This window comes from Oryzias latipes, chromosome 21, assembly GCF_053564925.1.
Source record: "Oryzias latipes strain Hd-rR chromosome 21, Olatipes_Hd-rR_3.1".
NCBI lineage: Eukaryota > Metazoa > Chordata > Actinopteri > Beloniformes > Adrianichthyidae > Oryzias > Oryzias latipes.
Window position 1 is genome coordinate 27,349,118 of NC_136257.1, and position 27,275 is coordinate 27,376,392.

General features: G+C 38.3%; 2 protein-coding genes across 2 annotated transcripts in view; one reads left to right on the plus strand and one right to left on the minus strand.

Annotated features, from left to right (window-relative positions):
* Window positions 1–1,610: 1,610 nt before the first annotated feature.
* On the minus strand, window positions 1,611–7,950 carry slc5a3b (solute carrier family 5 member 3b). Its single transcript, XM_004081962.5, has 2 exons — window positions 7,494–7,950; window positions 1,611–5,133 (listed from the first exon to the last, which is right to left on the minus strand). The coding sequence occupies exon 2, from the start codon at window positions 4,972–4,974 to the stop codon at window positions 2,839–2,841; it is 2,136 nt and encodes a 711-aa protein (XP_004082010.1). The 5' UTR covers window positions 4,975–5,133; window positions 7,494–7,950; the 3' UTR covers window positions 1,611–2,838.
* A 7,849-nt stretch (window positions 7,951–15,799) lies between these two features.
* Window positions 15,800–27,275, plus strand: part of dop1b (DOP1 leucine zipper like protein B) — a 28,079-nt gene continuing 16,603 nt past the window's right edge. Inside the window, exons 1-11 of the mRNA XM_023950572.2 lie at window positions 15,800–16,018; window positions 20,822–20,999; window positions 23,233–23,414; window positions 23,493–23,663; window positions 23,795–23,984; window positions 24,057–24,155; window positions 25,040–25,163; window positions 25,248–25,357; window positions 26,657–26,768; window positions 26,843–26,957; window positions 27,039–27,158. Coding sequence (XP_023806340.1) covers window positions 20,862–20,999; window positions 23,233–23,414; window positions 23,493–23,663; window positions 23,795–23,984; window positions 24,057–24,155; window positions 25,040–25,163; window positions 25,248–25,357; window positions 26,657–26,768; window positions 26,843–26,957; window positions 27,039–27,158 — 1,361 coding nt within the window. The 5' untranslated portion in view covers window positions 15,800–16,018; window positions 20,822–20,861. The remainder of the gene's footprint in view (window positions 16,019–20,821; window positions 21,000–23,232; window positions 23,415–23,492; window positions 23,664–23,794; window positions 23,985–24,056; window positions 24,156–25,039; window positions 25,164–25,247; window positions 25,358–26,656; window positions 26,769–26,842; window positions 26,958–27,038; window positions 27,159–27,275) is intronic.

Genomic DNA, 27,275 nt, shown 5'->3' on the forward strand with positions numbered 1-27,275 from the left:
GTGGGTTTTTTAAATCTATTAGCAGTAAGGTTGCTGATGTTTTGTCCTTGACCGGACACACTGAACCTCCTTTTTTTTTGCATTTCACCATATTTAAATGCAAAACAATACTTCCTGATTACTCCTGGATCATTACACTCATTCAGGAAACTTTCAAAGAGAGGGGGGAGCCTGTTCAAAAGTACCTCTGCACTTTCCCTTGTGAGGAAAACTCATGAGCACAGGCGAGAAAACCAATCTTCCGACTCTCCAGAAGACTGACAATATCATAAAACTATCCTTTTAAATTTATGATTCAAAGTTTTTTCAAACGTGACTGTTATTTATGATAAAGAGGGTACCTATTATACATAACAGACTCTCGTTATTTAAAAAAAAAACTGTCTAAATGCTATAATGTCCTATTGTATATTCATTGTTTTTGTTAATAAATAGGGAAACCTTTTTGCCGGGGGTAAAAGGTCAAAATTTTACCTCTCAGATGATATTTTGCTGTATTTTTCAGTCATTTTGCTGTGGGAATATTTTTGGTTGTGGTGATTTTCTAAAGCAGCTGCTCTTATTTTTGTAGTCATACAAAAGATCAGAAATGCTGCAGCATCATCTGATATTTACCCTGCAATCAGTCCTTCATGAGGCATGCAGTTTTTTTCTGCAGGGAGAACAGGCCATGTATTTTATTCTAAGCAGAACAATGTAATTGTCTGCATGACTGTTTTTCAGTCTGTAAATGATACATCAATTCTACATCATGCAAATACAAACACGAATGGTGTGTTCTGCATTTTGGGAAAAGGCAGCTATGGTTCACACGTCAGAGAAGGATTATCATGAATTTCATTTCTCCAAAAGTTACTTATTAACAAAAGTTACTTATTAACCAAAAAACTGCCAGAAAATGTTAACAATTTGATTTATTCTTGCTGCCCACACTCCTTCTACTGAAGTGCGCATGCTACATTTCCACTTGTTGCTATGGGGATTTAAGGACATCGGTGCTTATGAGTCACCACCAAAACAGCCGCAGTGATCATGCAACTCAAAATGTTGCCAGTGTGTTGACTGTGGCGTTAACAGATCCCAAACACGTTCAGTTTCCTTCATTCTGTGTGTGCTTCTTTTATTTTACTCATTATTTTTCTTATAGCATAAGCCACTCGCCTAGTGGAAAGTGCCACACAAGTGCAGTTTGATCGATGAAAGGCGACAGGATGTATGAGGCTGAACTGGAGGATGCTCGCTGTGAAGCCAGCGATTCCTCAAGCCATGTGGAGCTCTAAGCAGATTAATGAGGCCTTGCTGTGGATTATATAATCCTGGTTAATGAAACTAGAGATTTTTTTCCCCTTTTATATTTTTCTCATCTTTAAACTCAGTAAAAAAAAAAGGGAAAACATCACTGATATTCACAAACAATGATTTAGTCTTCAAGCACGACCATATGAAGAAAAAGACAACATTCATTTTTTCTCCACAAAACTTTATTTTCAGTCTCCAAAAATAAAATCTATAAAAACATTTTAAAGCTCTTCACAGCTATCATCTCTGATGTTGAGCATCATTTATACGCAACAGATGGCAATGGACCCCTAACATTCGGATGAATTATATTCAGTTGAATACCATCACAACCCTTTTTTATTTTATTTTCATCCTCTTGTGTTTTCTGCAGGCGTTGGAATGTGGACACAGTCTTCAACATGAGTAAACTGCGCATTTTACAGAAAGGTCTAAACAAATTTATGGCTTAAAACAAATGTTTTAAATGACTAAAAGAATTGAAACAATAAACATCTTCACTTTTGTGTTCTTTTTTGTCTCTCTTTCTCAATAGCATTGCACACTAAGACACATTTGGTTGGAGGAAAATGCACTTCAAAGAACCAAAGACAAGCGATACACTGACACACCAAACACAAACTTTGAATGAAACGACCTGAAATGCGTTCAAAACATGAACTTAATACAGCCAACGGGACAGACTTTTGAATGAAGAGGAAAAAACACATAAAATAAAAAACATAAAACTGACATGGACACAAAACCAAGAGCATTGGTAATTGCAGCTTTTCTTTGTTAGGATACAGTAGTGCACAAACAGCTGTATTTTGGTTAAAAACTCTAGAATACAGCCACAACAATGATTAAAAACCAACAGCAATAATAGGAAAACACAGTAGTAAACTTTGTAAAGTAGCACTGGAGCTCCAGATATGACTGGGATTTGGTCAACACCCAATCCAAATATACCACCTGCACTTTTTCCAAACAATACATTAATCTCAAAAAGAGTATTAGTTCTCCTTTTGTGCGTATTTGTCTTTAGTAAGCTGCAAACCAATACAAAAGACGAACCGTTAATTATATTAACAAGTTAAAAATGTATGACATTCAAAAGGCTAGTTGAAATCTGGTTATTTTGTTTTCAGTAAAACAGAAATGAAATATCAAACTAGCCGTTTTCTCTTCGGCTCTTTAAAGAAGAGATAATTGGATCGTGCTCAAAAACAGCTAAAAGATTACCGTTAATTTGAAAAAAAAACTTCAATGGATTTTTTTTTATAAATACAAAAAAAAACTGTCAAAGGTAAATAAGGTAAAAATTAAATTCACATGAAGTACTTTGAAAGCAGATTAAAGAAATACAATTTTAGCATGTAGATTAGCTTCTCTCATCTAAAGAGAATAAACTTTGATTCTTGTTTAAGAGCTACAACTGTAAATATTACAGAAGGACTTTCTCCAATTTTCAACTGTAACAGTCAAGAACATAACAGGCGGCTTTCACCTTCATCACAGCTTCCAAAGCTGCTTCCCTAAGTTCAGTGCAGTGCTCAACTACAGCGAGAAATAAACAAACATGAAGACGCCCAAAGAGCAGACGAGTAGCAAGCCCACGTTGAGGATGAGTTTGACCATAGGGGGCTCGTACAGCATCTCTCTGATGTGGTTTTTTTCGGCCTCCAGCCCCACTTTCTGCTGCTGCAAGCTCTGAACTTCTTTGTTATTTCCACAAAAACCGTCCAGTAATCGCATCAATGGATTTTTGTGTCCAAAACGGCCTTCTTCTGCTCGGATGGTTCCCATCTGTTGGTTGGCGAGATGTTCGGCGGGAGTGGTGGCAGGTGACGTTTCTGTGCTGGGGGTGGCTGGGTCATGGTCTGTAGACGGGACTAGGAGTTTGATGTCAGCTCCGTCCAAAAACCTGTCATTTTTGACATCTGCAGGCATCTCCTTATGGAGACTTGGAATGCCGTTGCAATGGTTTTTCTCAGCTAATTTATAGATTTCACTTGGATTCTTCATTGGCACCTTCTGCATCTTGCGGAGCCCCCAGATTGTGGTGGTGACAGTCTGCTCATCATCGAGTGGAGGAGTGAGGAGGCTGACTACGACTGCCACCAGTCCTGAAATCCAGAACAACCCAGCAGCAAAATACATGTAATGAATGTGGGTGATAAAGAAAGGTCTGTCATCTGGCTGGTCACAGCGAGGCTGGCGGTAGACGAAAGCTAGAATCAGTCGAATGCTGCCGAGTGTGAAACCCGTCATGCCTCCCCAGAAGGCACCCGTCTCATTACATCTTTTCCAGAACACTCCCAACAGAAAAAGGGCAGCAATGGGTGGAGTGAGGTAGCCAGCAACTTCTTGAATGTAGAGATAGGTCTGTCCACCCTGCATCTCAATGGTAACAGGGACCCAGGCGACGCTGATCATCACCATTATCACCACAAACGTGCGGCCCACGATCACCAACTCCCGCTGGGACGCTTTCTTACGAAAGGTCTGATAAATGTCCAGCGTGAAGATGGTGCTGGCGCTGTTGAAGATCGAATCGAGGTCGCTCATCAGAGCTGCGATCATTACTGCCATCATAAGACCCCTGAGTCCCACGGGCATCACTGCCATGACCAGGCGTGGGTAGGCGATGTTTGAGCAGCCAGCTGCTGACCCACACACGGACATGCAGTGCTCCGGCCCGATGCACGCAATCTCATCCGCAAACAAGATGCGGGAGATCATTCCTGGAATGACGATCAAAAACACGGGCAGGACCTTGAGGAATCCCGCCATGAGTGTTGCGCCCTTTGCATGAGCAATGTTCTTTGCCGCCAGCACTCTCTGAACAATGACTTGATCCGCACACCAGTACCAAATGGAAGCAGGAGTCTGACCAAGAAGGAAGCCTGGCCATGGAATGTCTTCATCCAGGGGGCCACGAAGGATGCGTAGTGAGTCTGGTTTGGGATGAATGCGACAGGAAGGCGAGTATGTGTAGTTTCCTGCAGCTGTTATGGCAGTGACATTAGGAATTGCTTGCATGTACTTAGTTCTGACTCCTTCTAGTCCGCCAACTTTGATCAGACTGATGGTGGTTAGGGTTAGGGCTCCTCCTATCATCAGCACTGCCTGAAGGGCGTCTGTGTACAGCACTGCCACCAACCCGCCGGTGACAGTGAGCAGAGCAGTCATCCCAATGAGGAGAAAGATAGACACATACAGGTTCCACCCCACGGACTCCTGGATAAATAGAGCTCCAGCATACAAATCCACAGACAACTTAGTAAAAATATAAAGAAGCACAGACAAACAAGCAAAATAAACTTTCAGCCTGTGGCCCCCAAAGCGTTTAGACAAGTACGCGGGCATGGTGAAGACTCCTGAGTGGATGTAGACGGGGATAAACACCCAGCCGAGCAGCTGCAGTAGTAAAAGTGCGTTGAATTCCCAGGCTGCAACAGCAAAGCCGCTAGCTGCTCCAGATCCAGCCAGACCGATGAAATGTTCACTGCCTATGTTACTGACGAAGAGGGATGCACCTATCACTGCCCATGTCATGGAGCGTCCCGCCAGGAAGTAGCCACTGACAGTGCTGTGATTGGCCTTCCACATGGCAAAAAGCCCGATGAACATCACCAGGACAAAGTATAGGGCTACCACTGCTATGTCCGCCGTTTCCATCCCAATAGCCATTTTTGAACTGTTTTTAAAGCTCACGGCTAGGGAATGTTGTGATGATTAAAAATTGAATTAATAGACAAAGGGATGAACTGATAGCTTTGGTTTGTCGTAATCCACTTGCAGTCAGACTGTTGCAGTCCTTTGGTCTAGAAAAGCCGAGAAGGAAAGTCCCTGCAAAACAGCAACAACAAAAACCTAATTAGTATCTTCAGATTATAAAACAAACTAAATAATAACCGTCAACCCAATGAAAATCTGTTTTTCTCAAAAACTGTGCAACAAGTTGGGTGGTTTGTCCTAAATGTAGAATAAATAAGAACATTATGAGAGATAAAAATACAGAAAAGAAGCATTCAATGTGATCATTTCCTAATGTGTTTGCCAGTATTTTTCCAGTGCCTTACAGATTTAGCTTACCCACAACTATCCTCCTAATCTGTTTAAATACAAAAGCCCTCACGTTAAGTCTGTCTAAACTGACTGCGGAAAGAAACTTCTGCAAATAGTCGTTTTACTATCCAACAACATTATGCAAAGATTAGAAAAAAAAAAGATCCATAAAATGCCAACTTTATCTCTTATTTTTAAGATGAAACCATGTTAAAAAATGAACAAGAATGTAAAGGTGAATGTGTTTTTTGTTTCTCACAGGAAAATCAAACTTGGATGTTTAACCTCTCGAGAATAGCTCAAATAAAATAAATGAACAAAAAAACTCATGTCTTGTTTGCATTCAAACAGGTAAAACAAAGGAGTCTTTGTTTTCCTCTTGCCAACTCATCATTACAGCCATGTGTTTTTTATCAAGAGCTTCAAAGACCTGGTTCTGCAAGACTTTAGGAAATACGGTCCAAACAGAACCTTCTATTCCCCAAAGCTCACGCAGAAATACAACCATACCAATCAGTCTTCAAAAGCGCCTTCGTCTTATTTCAACGTTGCAGGGTGCTCTCAATTATCTGTGTCCTCTGAGGAACTGCTTTATATCTGAAAATCTTTACAATCAAACCAATGTCCTCCTTAGAGGCTATGAGATGGCTCCATGTCTGGGATTCGTTGACAGCCAGCAGCCAACCAAAGTGGAAGAAGATCAAGGAGCTGTCCCATTTAATAAAGAGTAAATGTTCCTTGTTTGAAATGCAGTTCAGGATTGAAACAAAATTAACCAGCATCCTCGTTTGCCAGGGAAGACTGGTATAGACTTTTGCAACAGATCAAAAGATGGTCAGAGTGGGACTTCAAGGTTTTCCATTGTTGATGACACTTCAGTAAAACAAGTTTAATTTTCTAAAAGTATCACTTTTATTGATTTAAAAATTAAGGCAATGGCTGTGGTCCAGCAATGTTAAGCTTTACAACAAAGACAGGGCTGCTAATACAGAGATCGTGAATGTTTTACAACCCAACAGGTAGACAAGAGTTGATCCAAGCTCTGGAACCAATTAGAACCTGGCTTAGTGTTTAAGCCTTTAAATATTTAGATGTCTAGAAATTCACTTTTTCTAGAATCTCCTGCATGGAAACTAAGACATTGCATTCCTCTACAAGTAGACGGGAAATAACTGAAAGACTTTTTGATGTTTTTCCTTATAATACTCAATTTCTATCAAACTGAAATGATTGACTGTTTTTTTTTACAATTCAATGTTGTTAAACTGAAAGGAATCGATGTGATATGGACACCAGGTTGACTCCTTTTTTCTATTTAAACACACAAAAAAGTTTGTTAATCCCATACTCCATCTCCGATTAAGAGTATCCAGGAAAAGCTAACAATTAACCTGCCGTTGCACGTCTGTATCAGGATTTCAAAGCCAAAAACAAAACATATCAAGAGCTAAAGCTGTGTGTTGACACTCTCAGAGAGATGAATGAAAACAACAAAAGGAAAGGGGAGGGGGAGAGGGAAGAGGTGTGCGCCTCCTGATGCACCTATCAGGAGGCGGGAAATTTCTAGAACGCTCAGTCATTCACCAAAGTACAAGAACTGCGCTTCTTAAAGAGGCGAGCTGCTTTTTTTTCCCCTCCTCTAAGTGATGTGAATAATGTAAATGACAAAAAAAGAAACAGGTGAAGTCGGTTTACTGCACTGTGGGGCTTGGATGTGGCAAACAGAACAATGAGCTGTCAAACGTGACAGACAGCCTAAGACTGCTGTGATGAATACAAAGAGGAAGTGACAGCAGCCTGATGCACCAATCAGGAGGCGAGAAATTTCTAGAACCACTCAGTCATTCATCCAACTACAAGAGCTGCGCTTCTTAAAGGGGGCCTTAAAGTCTAACATGTTTTATTGTTTTAAACATTTAAGGATGTTGTAAAACCTGAAATGCAAAAAACAAACGCGTTTTCTTCCTAAATAAACAGTTTCTTTCAAGGCTGACGTCAGCAATGTGAGACGCTTAACTTGCCGGTTGAGACTTATGGCGGAAATACAAATAAGGTCCAGAGTCAATTCAAGCAAACAAAGCGAATTTAGGTTAATTGTGTTGATTTTTTGAAGTAAATAAATGCGCATGTAAACTACTCACCGGCATCACGATCACGACGGGAAACTTAAAGTGCCATCTCACGCCGGCAGACGGGGAAAAATAAAAAGAGGAAGAAAAAAAAACACAGAAGATGTGTTTTCGTTTCCGGCAGTTTAGTGATGAGGTTGTAAAATAAACCTGCACAGCCGGATTGTCGGCTACGACTCCAATTTATGCTGTGATGCTCGTCCTCCGCCTCCTCCTACGAGGCAGCAGTTTGGAGCCACGCCCCACACGTGTAAAACACCCGTGACCAGTATGGATGCTCCAGTGACCTACTAGAACTATTGTGGCGTCTTACGTTAACGTGGAAAAAACCCGCAAAATCCATTAACGGGAAACTCGAATCTTCTTCACCCAGTCTGACTATTATAGCGGTGATCAAGGACACGGTGTGTGGCCGCGCGCTCCTTTAAATGAAGGAGTGGCATTCAAGGACACTCGGAAAAGTCGCTGAATCGCTCTTTCTTTCTTTTTAATTAATCCTTTTACACATTTAACGTCTGTTTAAAGCGTTTTCAAGTAACAGGTTTTTTTTGCTATTGAGAAAAAGGTTTTTGTATTATTATTTAGTAATATCAAACTATGCAAATTAGTTAAATTATCGTAAAAGGTGTTTCAGGCAAAGTTGTTGAACTGTATTCGGGATACTTTCAGGAAAATAAGAAGCTAGACCTAACTAAACTACGACGTCAACGGAGATTTAATCTAATCATGTTCCTTCGGATGCAATTTTTTTTCATATAACTTTAATTTTTTATTTTTGGTTAAACTTAAAATTGATGCAACATTCATGACTAACCTTCCAGCGGGATGCTGAACCCATCTCCCCATCGGCTGGTTTAAACACCGGAAGTGTTTTACTTTTCATTTAAAAATAAAGAAAAGATCAGAAAAACCATCATTCTCATTGAATGAAAATCATTTCCATGTAATATTTACATTTTTATGGAAAACAAACTGTTTTGGATGAAGTTTTTATTTACGTTTGTCTTAAGCTTTAATAAAATATAAATAAATAAAGAACAACAGCACGGTCTTGTCCTGGAATGACACAGTAATAATAGACCTTCCTCTGATGTCTTGCACCTGAGAAAAACTTCCAGAAACTCTGGCTTTGAGTGATTACAGGAGTCTAACACATAACAAGATTATGATTGTTACTTGGAATAAACAGTATTTGCCACGAAATGCCAGCTTCAATTTGGATCTTTCCAACGCTTCTCATTCTGACTTTGACTTTATAAGTAATTGATTGTTTTGCTTGTTTGTTTTTTGTTTCCAGATGAGTTATTCCCCCTGCATGCCGGTAAGAAAACCCAGTTTAAGTTAAAACTTCACTCATTGCAGAAAAGGTTTATTTTTGTTTTCAAATGACCTATGCATATCAAATCATTCATCAATAATTTACTTACAATTTTTAGATAATGGTTAACATTTTTGTCATAAACACATCCCTGAAAAGTTATGTTGTCATGAAAAACGTTTTTTGGAATGATCCAAGTAGGATTTGCATTGCCTAGATTTGAAATGGTAAATTTAGAAATGACCGTAAAATGCCTCATTTGCCTCATTAGAACCATTTGTTGATCCCATTTTTTAATAATTGGTCAAATGAATCTGAGCCAAGTGGATGCGTTTATTAAAATATACAAAATACATAATAAAATCCAAATAAATGTTTGTTATAATGTCTTAAATTGTATTATGCAATACAGATAAGGCCCAGAGGCCCCGCAGTTAGATGAGGTTAGATCAACTTCCGTACACTCTCCCCAAAAGGCAAAACACAGCAATGCTTTTTACAGGGGGAGGGATACTTGGTAAATTTCCACTCACTCCTCTACGCCGTTATCTTGGGAAATTCCATTACACATAAACTACATTTCCCAGCATGCATGGCTGAGACGTTGCGTTGATGCTGAGCGACAGTTTATGAAAGAATGCCCGCTATGTGCGCTCGGCTGGGAGAACGAAGCCATCCGCAGTTGGTTTTATGTGATTGTCAGTTTAAGTGGAATCGAAACACTTTATATGTGTTTTATTAAAGTATTTGTAAGTTTATATAAAGACAATTTGCTTGTTTTGGTCACTGAACTTCCGCTGTGTGTGGTGGTTCTCAGTTGCGTTGCTTTCATTCAACAGTGAATTAAACGCAAGGTTAGAGCAATTTGTCAAGTTTTCATTTAATATGTAACTTTTAAATTGCTCTAAATAATATATATTTTTCACACTATTTGAGGAGAATAATTAAACTTTTCTAAAACCGTTTGTTATGTCACATTTAAAGTTATATATTTTAATTAAATGTGGGACTTCATAAAAAGACAAAATATTAAATTAATTAAATTAAATTAATTATTTTAATGTATTTTACAAAAAAAAAGATGTATTTAAACATTTCAGTTCATTCAATATGTGATTTTTTTTGGGCAATAATAGACTTTTCTGAGTTTAGTAGTTTAGTCTACTGGTTGTACGGGACATAAATAGAGTGATTAAGGTTCTCAGTCATCTAGGTGACATCTTGGATAAAGAACATTTTCCTTCCGTACGTCACTGGTGTCTTAAAAATTTAAGAGGATCCTTGCAAAGCACCAAATTCCAGCCCATTTCAAACAACATTCTGCTGTATAGAAGCCCCTCTCAAATACCCCACACTTGAAGAAGAAGGAAGCAATGTAGTTTATGAAGTCCAATGCAGTTAAGGAATATTCAGAAATGTGCCTTAGAGAAGCAAAAATGCCATTTCACATGTCAACACATGACGAGCAATGTGTCAGGACCAGTTTTGGTGGTTTATTCACATTTAAAAGACAAAGGATACTCACTTAAAGGCCAACATCTGCAGATTATGGACAGAGAAGAAAGACAGAGGTCAGAGAAGGAATACATGCATGCCCAAAAAATGAAACTCTGGTGCAACCACCTCCAAGAATCCTGTAATGGAGCCAGGAAGGATTTCAAGAGGAGACGCTTTACACATTGACCCCTTCCTGGTTTTTCTATTTTGTATAAAACCATCCAAATGCAATAATTTAGGTCACTCACCTGGAGGGTAAATTTGGGCCTTAATCAATGCACCACATGGACTTTAAATCCAGAGACCATGACTGAACTTCAAGACAAAACATAAAGAACATTGTTGTCTTTCATGATTACCTGTTTTATGAACTTGACTGAATTCCTTAAGCTTTCCAGCAAATGTTAAAATCTTTTGTTTTCTGTTCCATCCCAGGTTAATATCAAATTTTAAAAGAATTTTGGATTAAAGAGCCTCGATGAAACCTCAGACATCAGGATTAGGAATAAATCCACTCCAATACACTGCTCTGTGTCAGCTCAGACCAAAAGGAACTCATGTAGCCATGATGATTTTTGCAAGTATAGCACAGATAAATAGAATGCATGCATTTTCCAATTAATGATTGCCATCAAGGCAGCAATGTCACCATCAGAGATAATTTTGTGACAATGCAGGATAACATCACATGCAGTTTAGTTTCTAGCACGAAACAAATTGAATTTCTTTTTAGAACTTTAGACAAAATTGGTTTCTCAGTTTGACATTTGAAATCCCCTTACAGCTATTATTTAAAATATAGATACATAATTTTGGCTTAATGTAGACAGATGGCAAAATTTCATGTAATTTGATCTTGTTGCATGTTTTCTGGTGTTTGCATTTCATCATTTGCTTTTCCAGACAGTCAAAGATGATTCTAATTGAACAAAACCAGACAATTTCAACAATTTTTCTTAAATATTTAATGAATTTAAAAATGTTGTCTTTTGTCAGCTTATTTACAGTTACAACCACAGGGCCTCATAAAGGTCATGATCCATGCAAACTAAATACTTTCTGCTTTATTTAAAATATTACTTTATTTTGGACATATTTGACAAGAAATAAGGGATGCATCAGTGAGGAGATCTTACTCACTTTGAGAAAACAGGTTAGTTTGGGTAAAATGTAATAAGTTTTTATCATAAGGGCTTTAGGCTGTTTTTTTCAGTTGAAATACAATTTAGGTTAATTGCACTTTGCTTTATATCACTGCATACAAATAAATGGAAGAAATAGAGTCACTGTAGCTGAGAGGTCCAAGTTTACTCCTGACTTTCAGCCACAAAGACCCTCAACATTACATGCCTTTGAGTAAAGGTTCTATTTCACTGGCATAGACACTTACTTACACTGGAGTATTCATGATTTTGTCTATGTGAAAAATATGTAGGACACCAGCAGCATTGCACCATTACCTCTGTTTGCCCTCAGCCTGATTGCAGAGAAGCTACATTGATTTTAAGTCGGTGCCCAGAGGGGAGTTGAAGGAAAATGGATGATGTTGACAGTAAACATGTGAAATGCTGGTTACTCATGTTTTTCCAGTGATCTGTAAACCTGCTTTTTTTTTTGTTTAAATCAAGCACCAACCTCCACATCCCATAGTCACAATAAATACAGATATTTTTAAATTTTGTCAGAGGAAAATGAAATTACCTACCAGAGGAGTTGAAAGACAGGCATCTTGTTTACAACTGTATCCTGAACTGGATCAGTGAAAAACTCTGTTTTTTGTCAGAGCTGATGCCAGAACATGTGTTGGAAAGTTATATCTTCTCCTTAGACATATTTCTTGACAATAGTGGCAATAAGGGCTGCATCCACTGTGATAGGTCTATGACAAATATTATTATCAGTACCAACACCAAAACAATGCAGTTATTTAGTGAAAAGTGGGGCTTAAAAGAGTCATTTAGAAAACACAAAAAAATGGATAAATGCAATTATATATATTTTTTCTTTTGGTTCTTCTTGGCTGATTATTGAACGCTGTTGTGGAGTTTTTTCTAACATTCCTACACCTTTTATGAAATTTTACTATGTTGTGGGTTATGGAGAACCCAAATTCAGGAGGACGGCGTACGTGAAGATCAAAACTTAAATTATACCAAACGTGACATAACTTAATGGAGAAAAACATGAACCACAACTGGAGAACTCTAAAAAGGGACCTGACAATGTGAAGCTAAAATCATGAACAAAGCTGAAACAAAGTCAGCTGTGATAATAATAAATTATGGTGGGTTCAGGGAACTCAAAAACAACCGAAATACATATTTAAAGTTCCTTGAAAACATTAAGGTGACTGAACATGCTATAAAAAAAAAAACAAGAAAAAAGAACTAAAGGTACATGGGCCATGTCTTTTTGAGGCAAAAGAAAGTCTTCACAATGCATCGTATAGAACTTAGGTGGCACAGCTCAGTCCATGAAAGAATTACATTTTAAAATTATGCAACCAACCAGACAGATGGGTCAACAGATTTTCGGACTATGAAACAGAAGGAGATTAGCTTTTTAAAGTTTGCATAGATGCTTTAATTTTAATCTATGACATCAGTTGTTTCCTTCACTCTTTTTATTCTCAGTGGGTCATTCAAAACACTGGAGTACACTTTCACTGTGAACAGGGCACACACAAAAGCATGGCTCCTCCATTGTGTCAGAATGCAAGTGCGCATGGAGGCATAGTTACACTAGAAGTCACTTTACAGATTTCATAGCAAGACATCATGTCAAGGATAATTTGACCTGTGAATTATGTGTAGAGCTGTCAACTAGAAATCTGACCTTGTATGTCCTTTTAGGTGTCATCCACTGTAATTTCTTTTTCAAATACTAAATTGAAAATATTTTTAAGTTTCTTGAAGACCTTTCCTATTAATTTATATAAATGTGAAAAAAAGTATTTTTATACTGTATATATCTTCAAAACTCAACTTTAAGTTGAGTTTGTTCCAAAAAATGGACATAAATTAAACAGCAGAGGTGACATTTTTCACAGGGGTTTATAGCATAAATTCATCAACACACCCAAAGACCCAAATTTGTCTCCACATAAAACTCCAAAATGCATGAATATAATGCCAGATATAGATAGGTAGTTGGACCTTTTCACATCTAATCAGACAGAAATATAATATTTCTTTGTCTGGAGGTGGCTACCATCTTTGTCAAACATCACTTACCTTTAATCAGGGTGTTAATTTAGATGTAGCAGGCTTAACCCTGCTCCACTTTTGGAGCATAGTGAGAACCCATTAAGCTTTTCTTTGTCCACATCAAGCTTTTCTGTGTCATTTTTTTGGAACATTCAAAAGTTAAATTCTGCATTTGTGTACCTGGATGAGGGCTAAAGCTCACATTTAGTTGATGATGATATCACTTAAGTGCTTAATATTATCCACAAAAAAACCTCTGTTGAAGCACCCTCTGCATTTTTTACGAAAGATAATTTCACAGACTATGTTTTTATTGGTTTATATGCAAAGATGTTTTGTTTTTGTTTAGGGTTTGATGACGGAGTTTAAAAATCTTGGTTAACTCTTCATGAAAGGAACTGGGTCCTTTTAGAATACTCTTTGGGCATGAAGAGATGTAATTTCTATTATTTCTGTTGTTTTTCAAAAAAAAATGTGTAAAATACCAATCACTCTTTATGTTGTTTCTATGATTTCTGTAAAACAATTTTATCTTCAAGGAGAAAACTTGCTGTAGAGGTTTTGTTTAGAATATATTAGACAAATTATGTGTCATTCCTGCTTATTCTGTATGCATCCTACCATAATTCTGGATGTGGAATTATGTAAACTAGGATTATACAAATACATTTCTCGAACTTCTTATCTAACTAACTGCCAAGTTTCTGATCCATTCGGTGCATACATTTTGAGGACACAATGTTTGTAACTGCTCAGCGCCACCTACAGACAGAAGCTTACAACTCCATCATTTTAATGTGTAAATTAAGTTTGACTACCGTATATACTATTATCCCTTGTGCTATCTTAGATGACCCCACCCTTAAATTGACGTATTCTCCCTACCATGACAAAGGTGGATAAAGGTGGAAAGATTTCATGTAATCCATGGACACCCTTGAAGATCACAAATCATTGAAGAAAAAAGGTTCAGCGCACTGTCTAGTGGGTCAAGATGACCCAACTCCCAATGTTAAAGTGCCTAGGATAGCACAAGGGTTAAATAACAAAACAAGTTACAACCAAGAATGGGTATATAACATGTAAAGCAGTGTGATTAAGAATAACTGGAATTATCTAATACAGTTGAGTATCACACACATGACACGTAAAAAGAAAGATTTAGTCAATTATTTAATTTATCATTTTTTTAAGAAATATTTTGATACAGAGGACATTTTTTGTGGTCAACTGGCGGTGTTACAGGGATGACAATTTGCAGTTGTTGCAAAGATGACATTGTAGAATGTAAAGCTTCAGTGCAAATAAATGTATACAATATAAGTCTTTTTGGGTTGCTTGTCTGTTCTGGGTTGTACTGAAACTGATTTTGATATTGGTGAATTTCTTCATGTAGGAATTAATAAGGTTTATTTTATTCTATTCTATTCTATTCTATTCTGAATCCTAGTTCTAAAGCATCTTAATTCAATGTGTTTAAAAGATTTGGTTAATTTACAGTTTGGTATTATAGACACTTTAGATGGAACAGAAATAGCATTCCAATAAGTTTTCTACAAAATGAGCAAGGATCAACTTTTTTATCTTTAAGAAAGTAGACAGCAAAAAATAAACGTCTGTATCAATATTTTTTTTAAATGATTAATCTCCAAAATGTGGCATTAAGTGTGTACAACTGTTAATATCCGCAACTGAGGATACTCAAATGTGTCACAAATTCAATTCTACTGATAAGGAAAGTTGCAACACTTGATAAATTGGTTAAATTTCCACGTCTATAGTGATACAATAATTAAAATATGTTTACATTAGAAATACATTTTAGGCAAAAAAAGAATGTCTAATCTCTGAAAAGCAGCAGAATATTTTCAGAACAATTAAATACTTTTAAATGTTAAGTAAACAAAGTTAGAGACTACATAATTTTCTGCACCTGTGGGCTGAAAAGGTGCACTAAAACCTTTTTTTCTTTATATATGAGTGCATTGTTCTAAAGGTTACATGTCTTTTTGGTTAATATCTGCTTTAAAATCTAACAATCAAGTGAGAGGTATGTAAACACAACACATCCTGGAATATACCAACCTCAGAAACACTGTAGGGGTAAACGACTTTGTGATATTTTCATATGTCCATTTTTGTTTGGATATTCACAAGCAATTCCTTTTAGTGCTTTTAGAATACTATCTTTTAAATCGTGTATTGAACTATTCTTTTCCTTTTTCTGGTGAATAAGTGTTTATTCAGACGTTTATAAATCACACACTCACCCCTTTCATCGTCATGTAATGGACCGTGCGGCAGCGCTAAGTTGTGGATCAGCTGAGTTTGAGGGTTCCCGCCCCATGGTAACTATCGTCTCAAGCCCCTGGTTCTTCCGAGATGATTTACTTCTCACGGTTTTGGATCGAGTCAAACGAGAGCGAAAGATGTTTTGTCGGGACGAGGCCGAATCGTCGTGTCTGATCCGTTGGAGGGAAGTTTGCTTTGCTTCAGCCTGTGCTTTTTTTCAGTTGGTGAGTCACGTTTGCATCTTAGCTAGCGGATTGTCTTTTTATGACGCTGCTATCGAACAGCAATGCTCGCTTGTTGTTTTTGGGCAGCAACACAATTCTACCGACATCTTAGTTAGAGCAAAACTTTAAAAAAAAAAATTCAACTGCTTTTTGACCAAACTAGAGTCCCAACTATTCGTATTTAAATGTTCAACTGCATTCGTAGCAAAAACAAGCTAGCTACGCGTATTTATAATTACATAGATGCCGTAAAAATAGTCTGTCAGCCTTTCTGCTGCATGATTTGGCGTAGCATAGGTATTATCATCCAGTCTGGGCTGTGATGTAGAAGAGTTACGTAATTGAATTCATGGCCGATGCTGCTGCGGACAACCGTCAGTTAGCCCCCCCTCACGTGTCAACACCCTGGAGCCCGTCGCAGTGCTGGTGTCAGTCAGGTGACCCGGTCCACCCTGAAAGCACACACACCTCCGAGTCCAACAGCTGCATGTATGCTGCAAGAGAAGAGGATGAGTTCCCTGCACTTGCTGTTTCAGCTGATGAGGAAGTGAGAGCTTGTTCCTCTTGACTCACACCGTTTGGTTATCAAGCTGTCACCTATAGATGAGCAAGACTTTCGTTATCCTCCATTTCATGCTGTTCTTAAAGACATCCTGGCAGAGCTTTCTGCAGTTTGGCAAGTTAATTATTCCCCTAAAAAAACATCAGAGTATTGATTTAAATGATTACAGCAGTTGTGAAAGCCCACAGCCTCATAAAGAGAGTGCTGTTAGACTGACTATGAGGAAGTTCAGTTCAAATTATCTGTCATCTTTAAAGTGATGAGTAAAAAAGCATACTTTAAATGAGCTATACATGTCTCTAGACATTAAACATGGAAGCAGAAACTCCAATATCAAGTAGAATTTGGGCTTTGGTATCTCCCAAGGCCTCGGCCTTCAGGCCAGTATTATTGTTCTAGAAGACTTCATATCATGGATGTTATTTTAAAAGAGACCCACACATGTAACCAAAATTATGTTTCCGGTGTTTTTAACATGTTCTTGTGGCTTTTCTCTGATGATGGAGAACACATATTATAACAATTCAGCTTAAAATTGCGTTTCTTAGTATTTCATTATTTAAGTCGATAAATAATAGATAAAAAATGCAGTCTGAAAAAAGAACCTATTTGTGATGTAGAAAATACGCTGGGTGGGCCACAAGCTTCCTGCTCCGCTCCATTCGGATGCATCCACTTGTAGACGACTAGATCCACGTTGGTCTTTGTTTTCCTCGTCTGAGCTGCCCTCTGGCTCAATACTGTACGGCTGGATAGCTCCAATATTGCTCGCCGTTTATGCTAGACCGGTAATGTTAGTTTGGGGTGTGAGGGGCTGTAAGCTAGTGCAAACGGGGAGCTCTCGGCAATAGGGAGGGGTTTCTCTGTGCCAACAGTCCCGCCCACAACTCGGAGGCAAATTTCTAATGAGCTACTGATGCTCTGCAGAAGCTATGTCATAGAAAATAACATAGATCTTTTGGTATTAGCTAAAAAATGGGACAGTCGTAATTAAAAGACCACTGGGAACACTTTGAAAATGGATCCAAAGATGATCAGAGTGATGAGTGAACAAAACTGGACACTAAGTATAAAGACCAATTCAATTCAATTTTATTTGTATAGCCCAAATTCACAACAACAGTCGTCTCAATGGGTTTCGTACCGGTAATTGTAAGGTGAACATACAATCAAAAAGGATCATAAATGCATAGAATTCAATAATACTGAACTTTAACTTAAATCAAATCAAATCAAACTTTATTTATAAAATAGCGCTTCTCATGCACTTTGTGCAGCTCGAAGCGCTTTAACACTAAAAACAGTAAACACACAACATTACAATAAAAACCCCAACCCACCCTTCACCCTTCCCACTCCCCTCCATTAAACCACATGACCCATGGCTCCCACGTACAATGAAATATGACTATGTAACTGTAAAATAAATAAATAAATAAACAAGTATGGCTTAGCTCTGCTGTGAGGAAACAGTATCTGGGAATCCTTTCATACCAGGAGCCAGCCCGGCCACCGGAACATCGCCACAGTGCCCACCCAGACCGGGACAACACCGGGGTCCCCCTCACAGCCAAAAGCTGTAAAATTAGACCCCAGCCGCCCCAGCAAGGGCAACAACTGCAGCAACAACCGCTGACCAAGCCGGCAAGCCCTGGAGGAAAAGATCCCCTCAAGAAACACTGGGGCTAAAATCATAAGATGCTAAAATTAAAAACATAAAAAAGAAAAAACATAAAATTGAAAATAAGATGCATAAAATTAAAATAAATACATAAATAAAATAGCCTATACTAAAACTAATAGAATAAATTAGCAGTTAAAATCAACTAAAAGCTAAATTAAAAAGGTGGGTCTTGAGCCTCTTCTTAAAAACCTCTACTGTCTCTGCGGCCCTGAGGCTCTCCGGAAGGCCGTTCCACAGGCGAGGACCGTGATGGCAGAACGAAGCCTCACCATAAGTTTTGGTCCTCACCTTGGGAACAACTAAGAGGCGAGTACCGGAAGACCTCAAGGTCCGTGAGGGCTTATATTTTAAAAGAATATCATTTAAATAAGAAGGCCCAAGACCATAAAAACATTTATAAACCATTAAAAGAATTTTAAAATCAATCCTGAAACGCACAGGGAGCCAATGCAGCGATTTTAAAACGGGTGTAATGTGTTCCCGCCCTCTGGTCCTCGTCAGAACTCGTGCCGCTGAGTACTGTAGAAGTTCCAAGTTTGAAAGAGACTTTTTGGGTAAACCAGAGAGCAGGGCATTACAGTAATCTAAACGACTGAAAATAAAAGCATGCATTAGTACCTCTGTGCTGGCAAGAGAGAGGAACGGGCGGACTCTGGCAATGTTTTTGAGATGATAAAATCCTGTCTTAACGACATTTTTAATGTGTGGGATAAAATTTAGCTCAGAGTCAAAAAGTACGCCCAGGTTTCTCACACATTGAGAAGGTTTAAAATTATGAAGATGTGGTAAAATCATCTCTCTCTTGTCTTCAGAACCGATGATTAAAACTTCAGTTTTGTCCTGGTTGAGCTTTAAGAAATTTTCTGCCATCCACAACTTTATATCTAAAATGCAGTTTAAAAGAGTGTTAACCGGTTCAAGGTCATCAGGAGACACGGCGATGTAAAGCTGTGTATCATCAGCATAGCTGTGAAAGTCAACGCCATGTCTCCTGATGACCCCCCCAAGAGGCAACATATACAAATTAAAAAGTATTGGCCCTAAAATTGACCCTTGGGGAACCCCACAGCTTATTTCGTGGATTCCTGAAGAGCACATATCCATACTTACATAAAAGTGTCGATCTGTCAGGTTAGAGTAAAACCACTTAAGAACATTTCCAGAAAGGCCCACTAGACTACTAAGTCTGTCTAATAAAATCTGGTGATCTACTGTATCAAAAGCGGCACTAAGATCCAGCAGCACCAGAACAGAAAGTTTCTGTGAGTCGTAGTTTAATCTTAGATCATTAACGATCTTTAAAAGAGCCGTCTCTGTACTGTGGCTTTTCCTAAAACCAGACTGATATTTTTCTAAAATTTTTTGGGCATTTAAAAACTCATGCAGTTGAGTAGCGACACTTTTTTCTATTATTTTACTTAAAAATGGTAAGTTGGATACGGGTCTATAGTTATCCAGATTTTTTGGATCTAATTGACTCTTCTTCAGAAGGGGCCTCACCACCGCCGTCTTACAGGCAGAGGGGAAGACCCCCGTCTGAAGAGAGCAATTTACTATATTTAAAAGCTCTGACTCAAAGAATCCATAAAATGTTTTAAAAAGTGAAGTGGGAATGGGATCTAAAAGGCAGGTTGTAGTGTTTACTTGGGATACAACTCGACCAAGCATCTCCGCATCAACCAGGACAAAACTCCCCAGTGTTTCTTCTGGTAAAGACAATGCTGGAGGTCTGTTAAGATCCGTGTACTGCATGGATGAAATGTTTGATCTTATGGCATTGATTTTACCCATGAAGTGGTCTGCAAAGTCCTCACATGCAGCATTAGATGATGGCATGGAGGACTTGTTGAAGTCTTTGTTTATTAAAATATCAATTAAAATATCAATTGTTAACAGACTAAACTAAACCGGCCATCCCTGCCCTTAAACCTGTCTTTCGCGGACCACAATTTTTGTTTCTTACAGTCTTTAAAAAGTGTAATTTATTAGACTTTTTTTTTTAAATATAAATGTTACCTTATCATTTTCTTGTCATGTGGCATAACTAGTTTTGTGTTTTTCTTTTACACAAATGTTTGGTCTCTTCCAAGACGTGAGTTTTAGGGTTTTGACCCATTTTGTCAGTCTTAGCTGTGAACCCAAAATTGCTGTTTGGGTTGTTTCAAAAGAAATCTGCATTCTCATTTCTTTTCACAACTTTTAGTCCCAAAGAACTTTTAAAAGTCTAATTTAATCTCTTTATTGGAGATAAAGAAGCTTCAGATGTTAACAAAGGATAGTGTGGGTCTTGTTTTTGTTCTTTCTCCAGAAAAGCATGCAAAACCAGTTATTTTGTTTTTTGGAGACTTTCCTCTTCAGGCAGAAGGACAGGTCAATCAGCCACACACCGGTTAGGCATGAATAGGGACATTTGTGTCTAGTTCCTCAGAGTCAGTGAACCGACCTAAGGAGTTAATTTTATTTCCAATAACCGAACCTCAGAGCCAGACTGCTTTTACTGCAGGTTTCACCCTGATGGCACCTTTCTCTTACTTTCCGTCTTCTTCCTTGTCCTTAGAGGTTTTGTGGAGAACATGTGGCGGTCAGACTGATGTAAAATGGATCCAGAGGAGTTAGAACTGCAGAATGACTACCGGTACCGCAGCTACGCGGCAGTCATTGAGAAAGCACTGCGAAACTTTGAGTCTTCAAGCGAGTGGGCGGATCTCATCTCCTCCCTCGGCAAGCTCAATAAGGTAGGACTTCCTCTAAACAGAGGTTTCTAAACGATCATAGTTGTGGTTTGTCCTGAGTTCAGTGTTTTATTATATTAGTCACTTCTGTGGTCTTTAGCTCTCTTAAGTTCTATCAAGGTCTTGTTTGTCATTAATTCCATTCAGTTTTAAACAAAGTTTTTTTTAACAGGCTTCACTTTTTGTACAAAACATAAAATCAGTTATAAAATATAATCTCTGATTGCTCAATTAAACTAAAAGGGTAACACTTTATATTAAGATTCCTTAACAAGCTTTGTTAACACATTAACAAACATTATAATATAATTTTTAGGGTGTTAGTAAGACATTTATTAGTACAATAAGTTTAATAAGGTTTATTAAATTACTTAGTTAACACATTTAAAAGCATTATTATTAGGATGTTTTTAAGATGCTAATGATACATTTATTGGCATTATAGATGCCTAACACATTTGTCAGTGTTAAAAAGCTTAATAGGATTTATAAACAACCTTTGTTAACAAATTAAGAAGTCGTATTATGGTTTGGGGTTCTAGTAAGACATTTATTAGCATTACAGATGCCTCACACAAGTATTTATAAGCTTAATACGTTTTATTATCTAACTTAACAAACTAATAGGCTTTATTAATGTGTCAGATGCTATTAAGATATTTATTAGCATTATAGATGTCTTGCAAATATCTGAAAGTGTTAATAAGATTCATTAACATCTAAAGTCAGACAATTGTCTTCAAAATCCATATTACGTAACTGCTTACAAGCTGAACAAATGTATTAATTAACTTTAACAGTTTATTAAATGTTTTGCAGCACCTCAAAGTGTGGAATTCTTTTACCACAAACAACCACAAAGCATAAAGCTTGTAAAAAGCTTGGTTACTCTAAATTGTCCACAGGTGTGAATGTGAGAGTGCGTGGGTTTGTGACAGACTGGCGACCTGTCCAGGATGTCCCCAGCCTTGACCCACAAGTGGGCGGGATAGGCTCCAGCAGCCCCGTGACCCCAAATGGGACAAAACGGGTTTAGAAGATGAATGAATGAATTAATTATCCAAGTCCTCCACCTTTCTTCCTTGTGTTGCACAACTTTATTGCTTCAGCCTTCCCAACATTTATTATTAGCCATTCATTTACCACTGGGCGTTGTTTGCACCTCACATGTTGACTCAGGAGTGTCTCGTCCTATTTTGTGTGTCCAAACTGGTCAGGGGGACTTTCAGTTTGTGTTCATTTTTCCTTTTGTTTGTTTCTTTTGTCTTTTAGTTTTGACAACTCAGCTCACAGCACAGGCTTGATGCTGTCTTGATTTGATTCATTACAACAATTGCAAAGAAAAAGCCAAACAACTTGCAGTCTATGACAATATGAGGAAGACAGTCGGTCAACTCTCCTTTTGCAGAATTGTTTTTTGAATTACGTAGTTAATATTTCCACTCATTTATAGGTAGTGGGGGGGTTTGCTGGTGTTCTTGTTCCAAATGTGGTTGAGCTCACATTGATTGATGAACAAATATCTGTACAAAGTGCAAAATTCAGGTTAAAAGAAGCCACACACCACTACACTTCCACCACTATTTTTGACTTTTGACCTCATGCATTGTTGTTTTTCCTCACATCAGGGAACTTCCTTTAAAAGTTAAGTTTTTCTATCCACGTTATTTTACACATTTGTTGAAAAGTCTCTGAGATATTTTTTTGAGAAGTTTGACACAAGACTTTTGTTCCTTTTTTTTTTTTCCATTATTTTTTTCTGTAAACGTCCACATGCTGTTTGAGTCTAACCCCTTTCCTTCATTTTGGAGCACAATGCTGACTTTAGAAGTTGAGTGCAGCCGTGGCTTACATGTCTTTTTTTTGTAACTTTGTAAGTTATCTTGATTTTGCCCATTCACTTTGAGGAAGGTTCTTTACATTTCTGGACTTTCTCCATTTGTAAACAATGTTTTATGTGGGATTCTCTGAGTTTCCAAAGCTGGAAAGTGTCTGTGATCATTTTTATTTCATCTTTGGAGTACAACATCTAAATGTTTCCCTTTCTAAAAGGACTAGCTGGGTTCAAGAAGCTAATTTTTTTTTACAAGAAAACATCTTTTATTAAATTTCAAGTTAAAATTAGCCTTTATTTTTATAACCTGAAGCATTCAAATGTAGCAAACATGGAAAATGTCTGGAAAGGATGAACTCTGGTTAACTGTGAGCCATGTTTTGCTTTTCGTGCCCCCTCCAGGCCCTGCAGAGTAACCTTCGTTACTCCCTCTTGCCCAAAAGGCTGATCATAGGGAAGCGTCTGGCTCAGTGCCTGCACCCGGCTCTGCCGAGTGGAGTGCACCTCAAGGCCCTGGAAACGTACGAGGTCATCTTCAAAATCATAGGAACAAAATGGCTGGCAAAAGATCTCTTCATTTACAGGTATCTTTTTACTAAAGATGTACATATTAAGCATCAATGTTTACACTTTTTTGATATGGTATCCTGTTTTTCTTTTAGCTCTGGACTGTTCCCTCTGTTGGGCCAGTCAGCCATGGCAGTAAAGCCCGTTCTGCTGACACTCTACGAGCGTTACTTCCTCCCACTGCAGCGCGCTTTGATGCCCAGCCTGCAGGCCTTCATAACCGGACTTTTACCAGGTCTGGAGGAAGGACTGGAGGTCTATGACAGGTGCATAACCCTCCTTGTGTTCAAGATAAGAATAGGAAGAAGCTATTAAACAGGGATTGGCCTTCTTTCTAATTGTTGCTGCGTTTATGTCCTCTTTCTGCACTAAAGTCAGCATTTGCTTTTGTGTCCAGGACTGATGCTCTGCTGGTCAAGTTGTCCTTCTTAGTGGGCCAGCAGGTCTTCTATTGCGCCCTATGGGGCAGTATGGTGGTTACCCCCACGGTCCGACTGCCCGCCTCCACCTTCATCGTCACTCATTATGACCGCATGACACCGCTGGACCGACAGACGCACATGTTAGGTTACGGCCACCATGCAGTGGTGAGTTCCTGCGCTCATCTGTTTGCCAGCACAGACTAAAATATTTCCTAAAGTTCACCCGTTTGTTTCCAGGTGAAGCCAATCTGTCTTGCTCTGCAAGATTCAAACGTTTTGGTCCAGAGGAACATGCTTGAAGTGCTGCTCTACTTTTTCCCCTTTGCCACATGCCTTGTAGGTACCCATATTATACCCATTGCTTGGTTGTACAAGCAGAAAGTCGTTTGTATAAAGTGTAGTTTATATTATAAGGCTAAATGTTTGTGTGGTGTGCTTAATTAAACAATTCTCCAATGCTTAAAGTTAAATTTTCCCTACAGTGGAGCTTTGTTCGGATCATATTTTTGCAGATTTTTAACAAACAAAAACGTATGCAGATTCGATCTCAACACCCCTAAAAATTTAGAAAGTAGCCTGAAAATATATAATATATATATAAATATATATTTTCATGGATACAGTATTGCCATAAGGCCTACACAATAAATCGCAAATTCATTGTTTTTGCAGAATCAAGCTGTGCGATACACATATCGCAAATGTCGGCGAAAATTGCGATAAATGGTAACCTTAAATGTGCTCAAACAATCTTATGGCAGCTTGAAGTATGTAACAAATCAAATAAATCCATTTGTGCATTTGACCAATCAGATGAATCCCTTTTATTCGCCTCCTTTGTAGATGAGGGTCATTTGAAGTGCAATTCAAATTATGTTGGCTCTTATTTAAACTGATTTCAGTGAAATGGAAATAATATTTGTGGTTCTTTTGCTTTTTTTTTGTATCGCAAGTTTTATCGTAATTGCTATATTGATCATAAATATTGCGAGTTTTCCTCAGCCCTAATTGCTATCCACTTTTTTTTCCCAAATGGAGATGATTTTTTTAAACATCCTTTATAATTAAAATTGTTTTTACTGTCCATTAAGAGTGTTCCACTTTCTAAAGAAGCTTTAGGATTGAATTTGCAGCAGTTTTTTTTGACCGAGGCTCCATCTTTTGCTTGCCTTGTGCTGTTGGTTCTCACTGAGCTGCAACATATTTCTCTTTCTTTTTAGGATCCAGCTCAAGTGGCCGCCACTTTAGCAAATGAAGACCTGATCACAGTTGTGTCTGCAGCTTTACTCACCATCCTCAGAAGAGACATGTCCCTCAACAGGCGGCTCTACGCCTGGCTGCTAGGTGCTCATGATACCCAGCCATACATGTCCAAGCTAAGAAATCTGGTTCTACTCAATACCCCTCTTTTTAAATATTCTTTTTTAGGTGCAGACATTAAAGGAGGAATGGTGGCACCACACCCTTCTCTTTCCACCACCGTAGAAGACCACTCGTCTTTCTACTTTAACACCTACTCCAAAGATCTTCTTGTGAAGGTAGCTCCTCGTTTTTATGGGACCAGAGATGATTAAAACATTTCTTGAGGATGAGTCGACCACCTCTACCTCTACCACTATACATAACAGCTTCCCTTCTTTTTTTCTTGAAAAACCTGCACGCAATTTCCCACTGCTCTTTGGGACATAAGTATTTGTTTTTTGGGGGTTGTACATAACAGCCAAAGTATTTTTTGTTCTCCAAGTCTAGTATTGTTGCTAAATTAGAGCCCCCTCTCTGCTTTGTTCAGCAAGCTCTTAAATACCAACTGAAATAATTTGAGATTTTTCTAATGTTATTGGAGCCTTTCAAAAGGCCCTAAAGTGAAGCATGGGTTCTTTTTAATCTTCTCGTCCATAAACTTTTACTCACTGGGTAAAAGTACTCACTCTGTCAACACCCAAAAGCATCAAAATGAAAGCTGATGTCCTGAGTTTACACTACCTACTCCAACAAAGCGCTAAAAATGGCAGATTGGGTGGGACAAAGTAAATTAAGTTTATTTAGCCCACCCAGCCTCTTAATATTGCACACATTTGATCTCTAATAAAATCAAAATAACTGATTTTATTGTAAGGCAATACATCACGAACCAAACTGCATCTACGGTTGTTTTCGGTGTAAAATCTGACTTTTTAAGATTGTGCCCTGAAACCAGCTTCCTGTGTTTTTTAAAGGAACTGCAAGACTGACGAAAATTGTGTTTTTGTTTTTTTTAACCCGTTCCTGTAGCATTTTTATCCTGATGGAGGACATTTTTAAAGAAAATGAAGCTGAAAATTGCATTTTTGACTATTTCTTTATTCAAATTGTTGTGAATCGATTAAAAAAATGCCTGTTAGTAAAAAGCTTGATGTGATGGAGGGTCTACAACAACAGGCCACAAGCTCCATGCACCGCACCATTCTGATTCAGCAATTTATTGATTATTTAAACCATGTGTGTCTTTGTTTTTCACGTCCAAACTGGCTCAAAACTAGATGGGTCCAGTATTGGATGTTAGGTTGGGGTTGTGAGGGGCTTTAAACTAGTGGGAGTGAGTGTAAACAAAGGCATGATGGGAACTAAGGGAAGGCTTACATCGCGCCAACAGTCCCATTACCCACAACTCTGACACAAATTTGAATCAACTACTGCCGCTTAGCAGAATCCATGTCCTAAAAAGGCTCAGGTTTTTTTTATTTTGGCTAAAAACGGCATAATCATAATAAAAAAAACTACTGGGATCCCTTTGAAAATAGAATCAAAGGATGTCTTGTGAGAAACGTGTGTGTGTGTGTGTGTGTGTCTGATTACAGGCAATGATCAACATTCTCAAGCAGAAGGATGTGGATACAGCAGCTGAAAGCGTGGTCTGTTACCTTAAACCCTTCCGCATCATCATCAGTCTGCTTGATAAACCAGAGATCGGTAGGTGACAGTGAACAGTTTGGTGCATAATTTCTCCATGTTTCAACGCTAACCCCTTTGTTTCTTCTGCTCAGGTCCGGCAGTCTTAAACTGCATTTTGCTCGACTTGGTCAGAGCTTTCCATAGTTACTGTCGAGAGGCCCTGGGGGAAGAAAATAACTCGAAGCTCTCAGGAAACCGGCTGGCCAGGTGAGAGCCGTGAGTGCTGGAACAGATCTTAAGTTCACTGAACGTGTTGAGGTCAATTCTCTGGGGGGTTTTCTTCTTCAGTAAAATAAAAGAAAACAAGAATGCGTCCGAGATCATAAAGACCGTCAACATGCTGGTGAGCTCCATGAACAGCGAGTTCTTGTGGGAGTACATGACCCAACGTTTCTGCATAGCACTCAGGTATGCCGACGAACAATAACAGAGAATTTCTACACAATTAAAAATACAACTTTATTTTTAGCCATATTTTACGTGTGTGTGTTGCTTGATACAAATGTAGTATTATTTCTTGGTGTG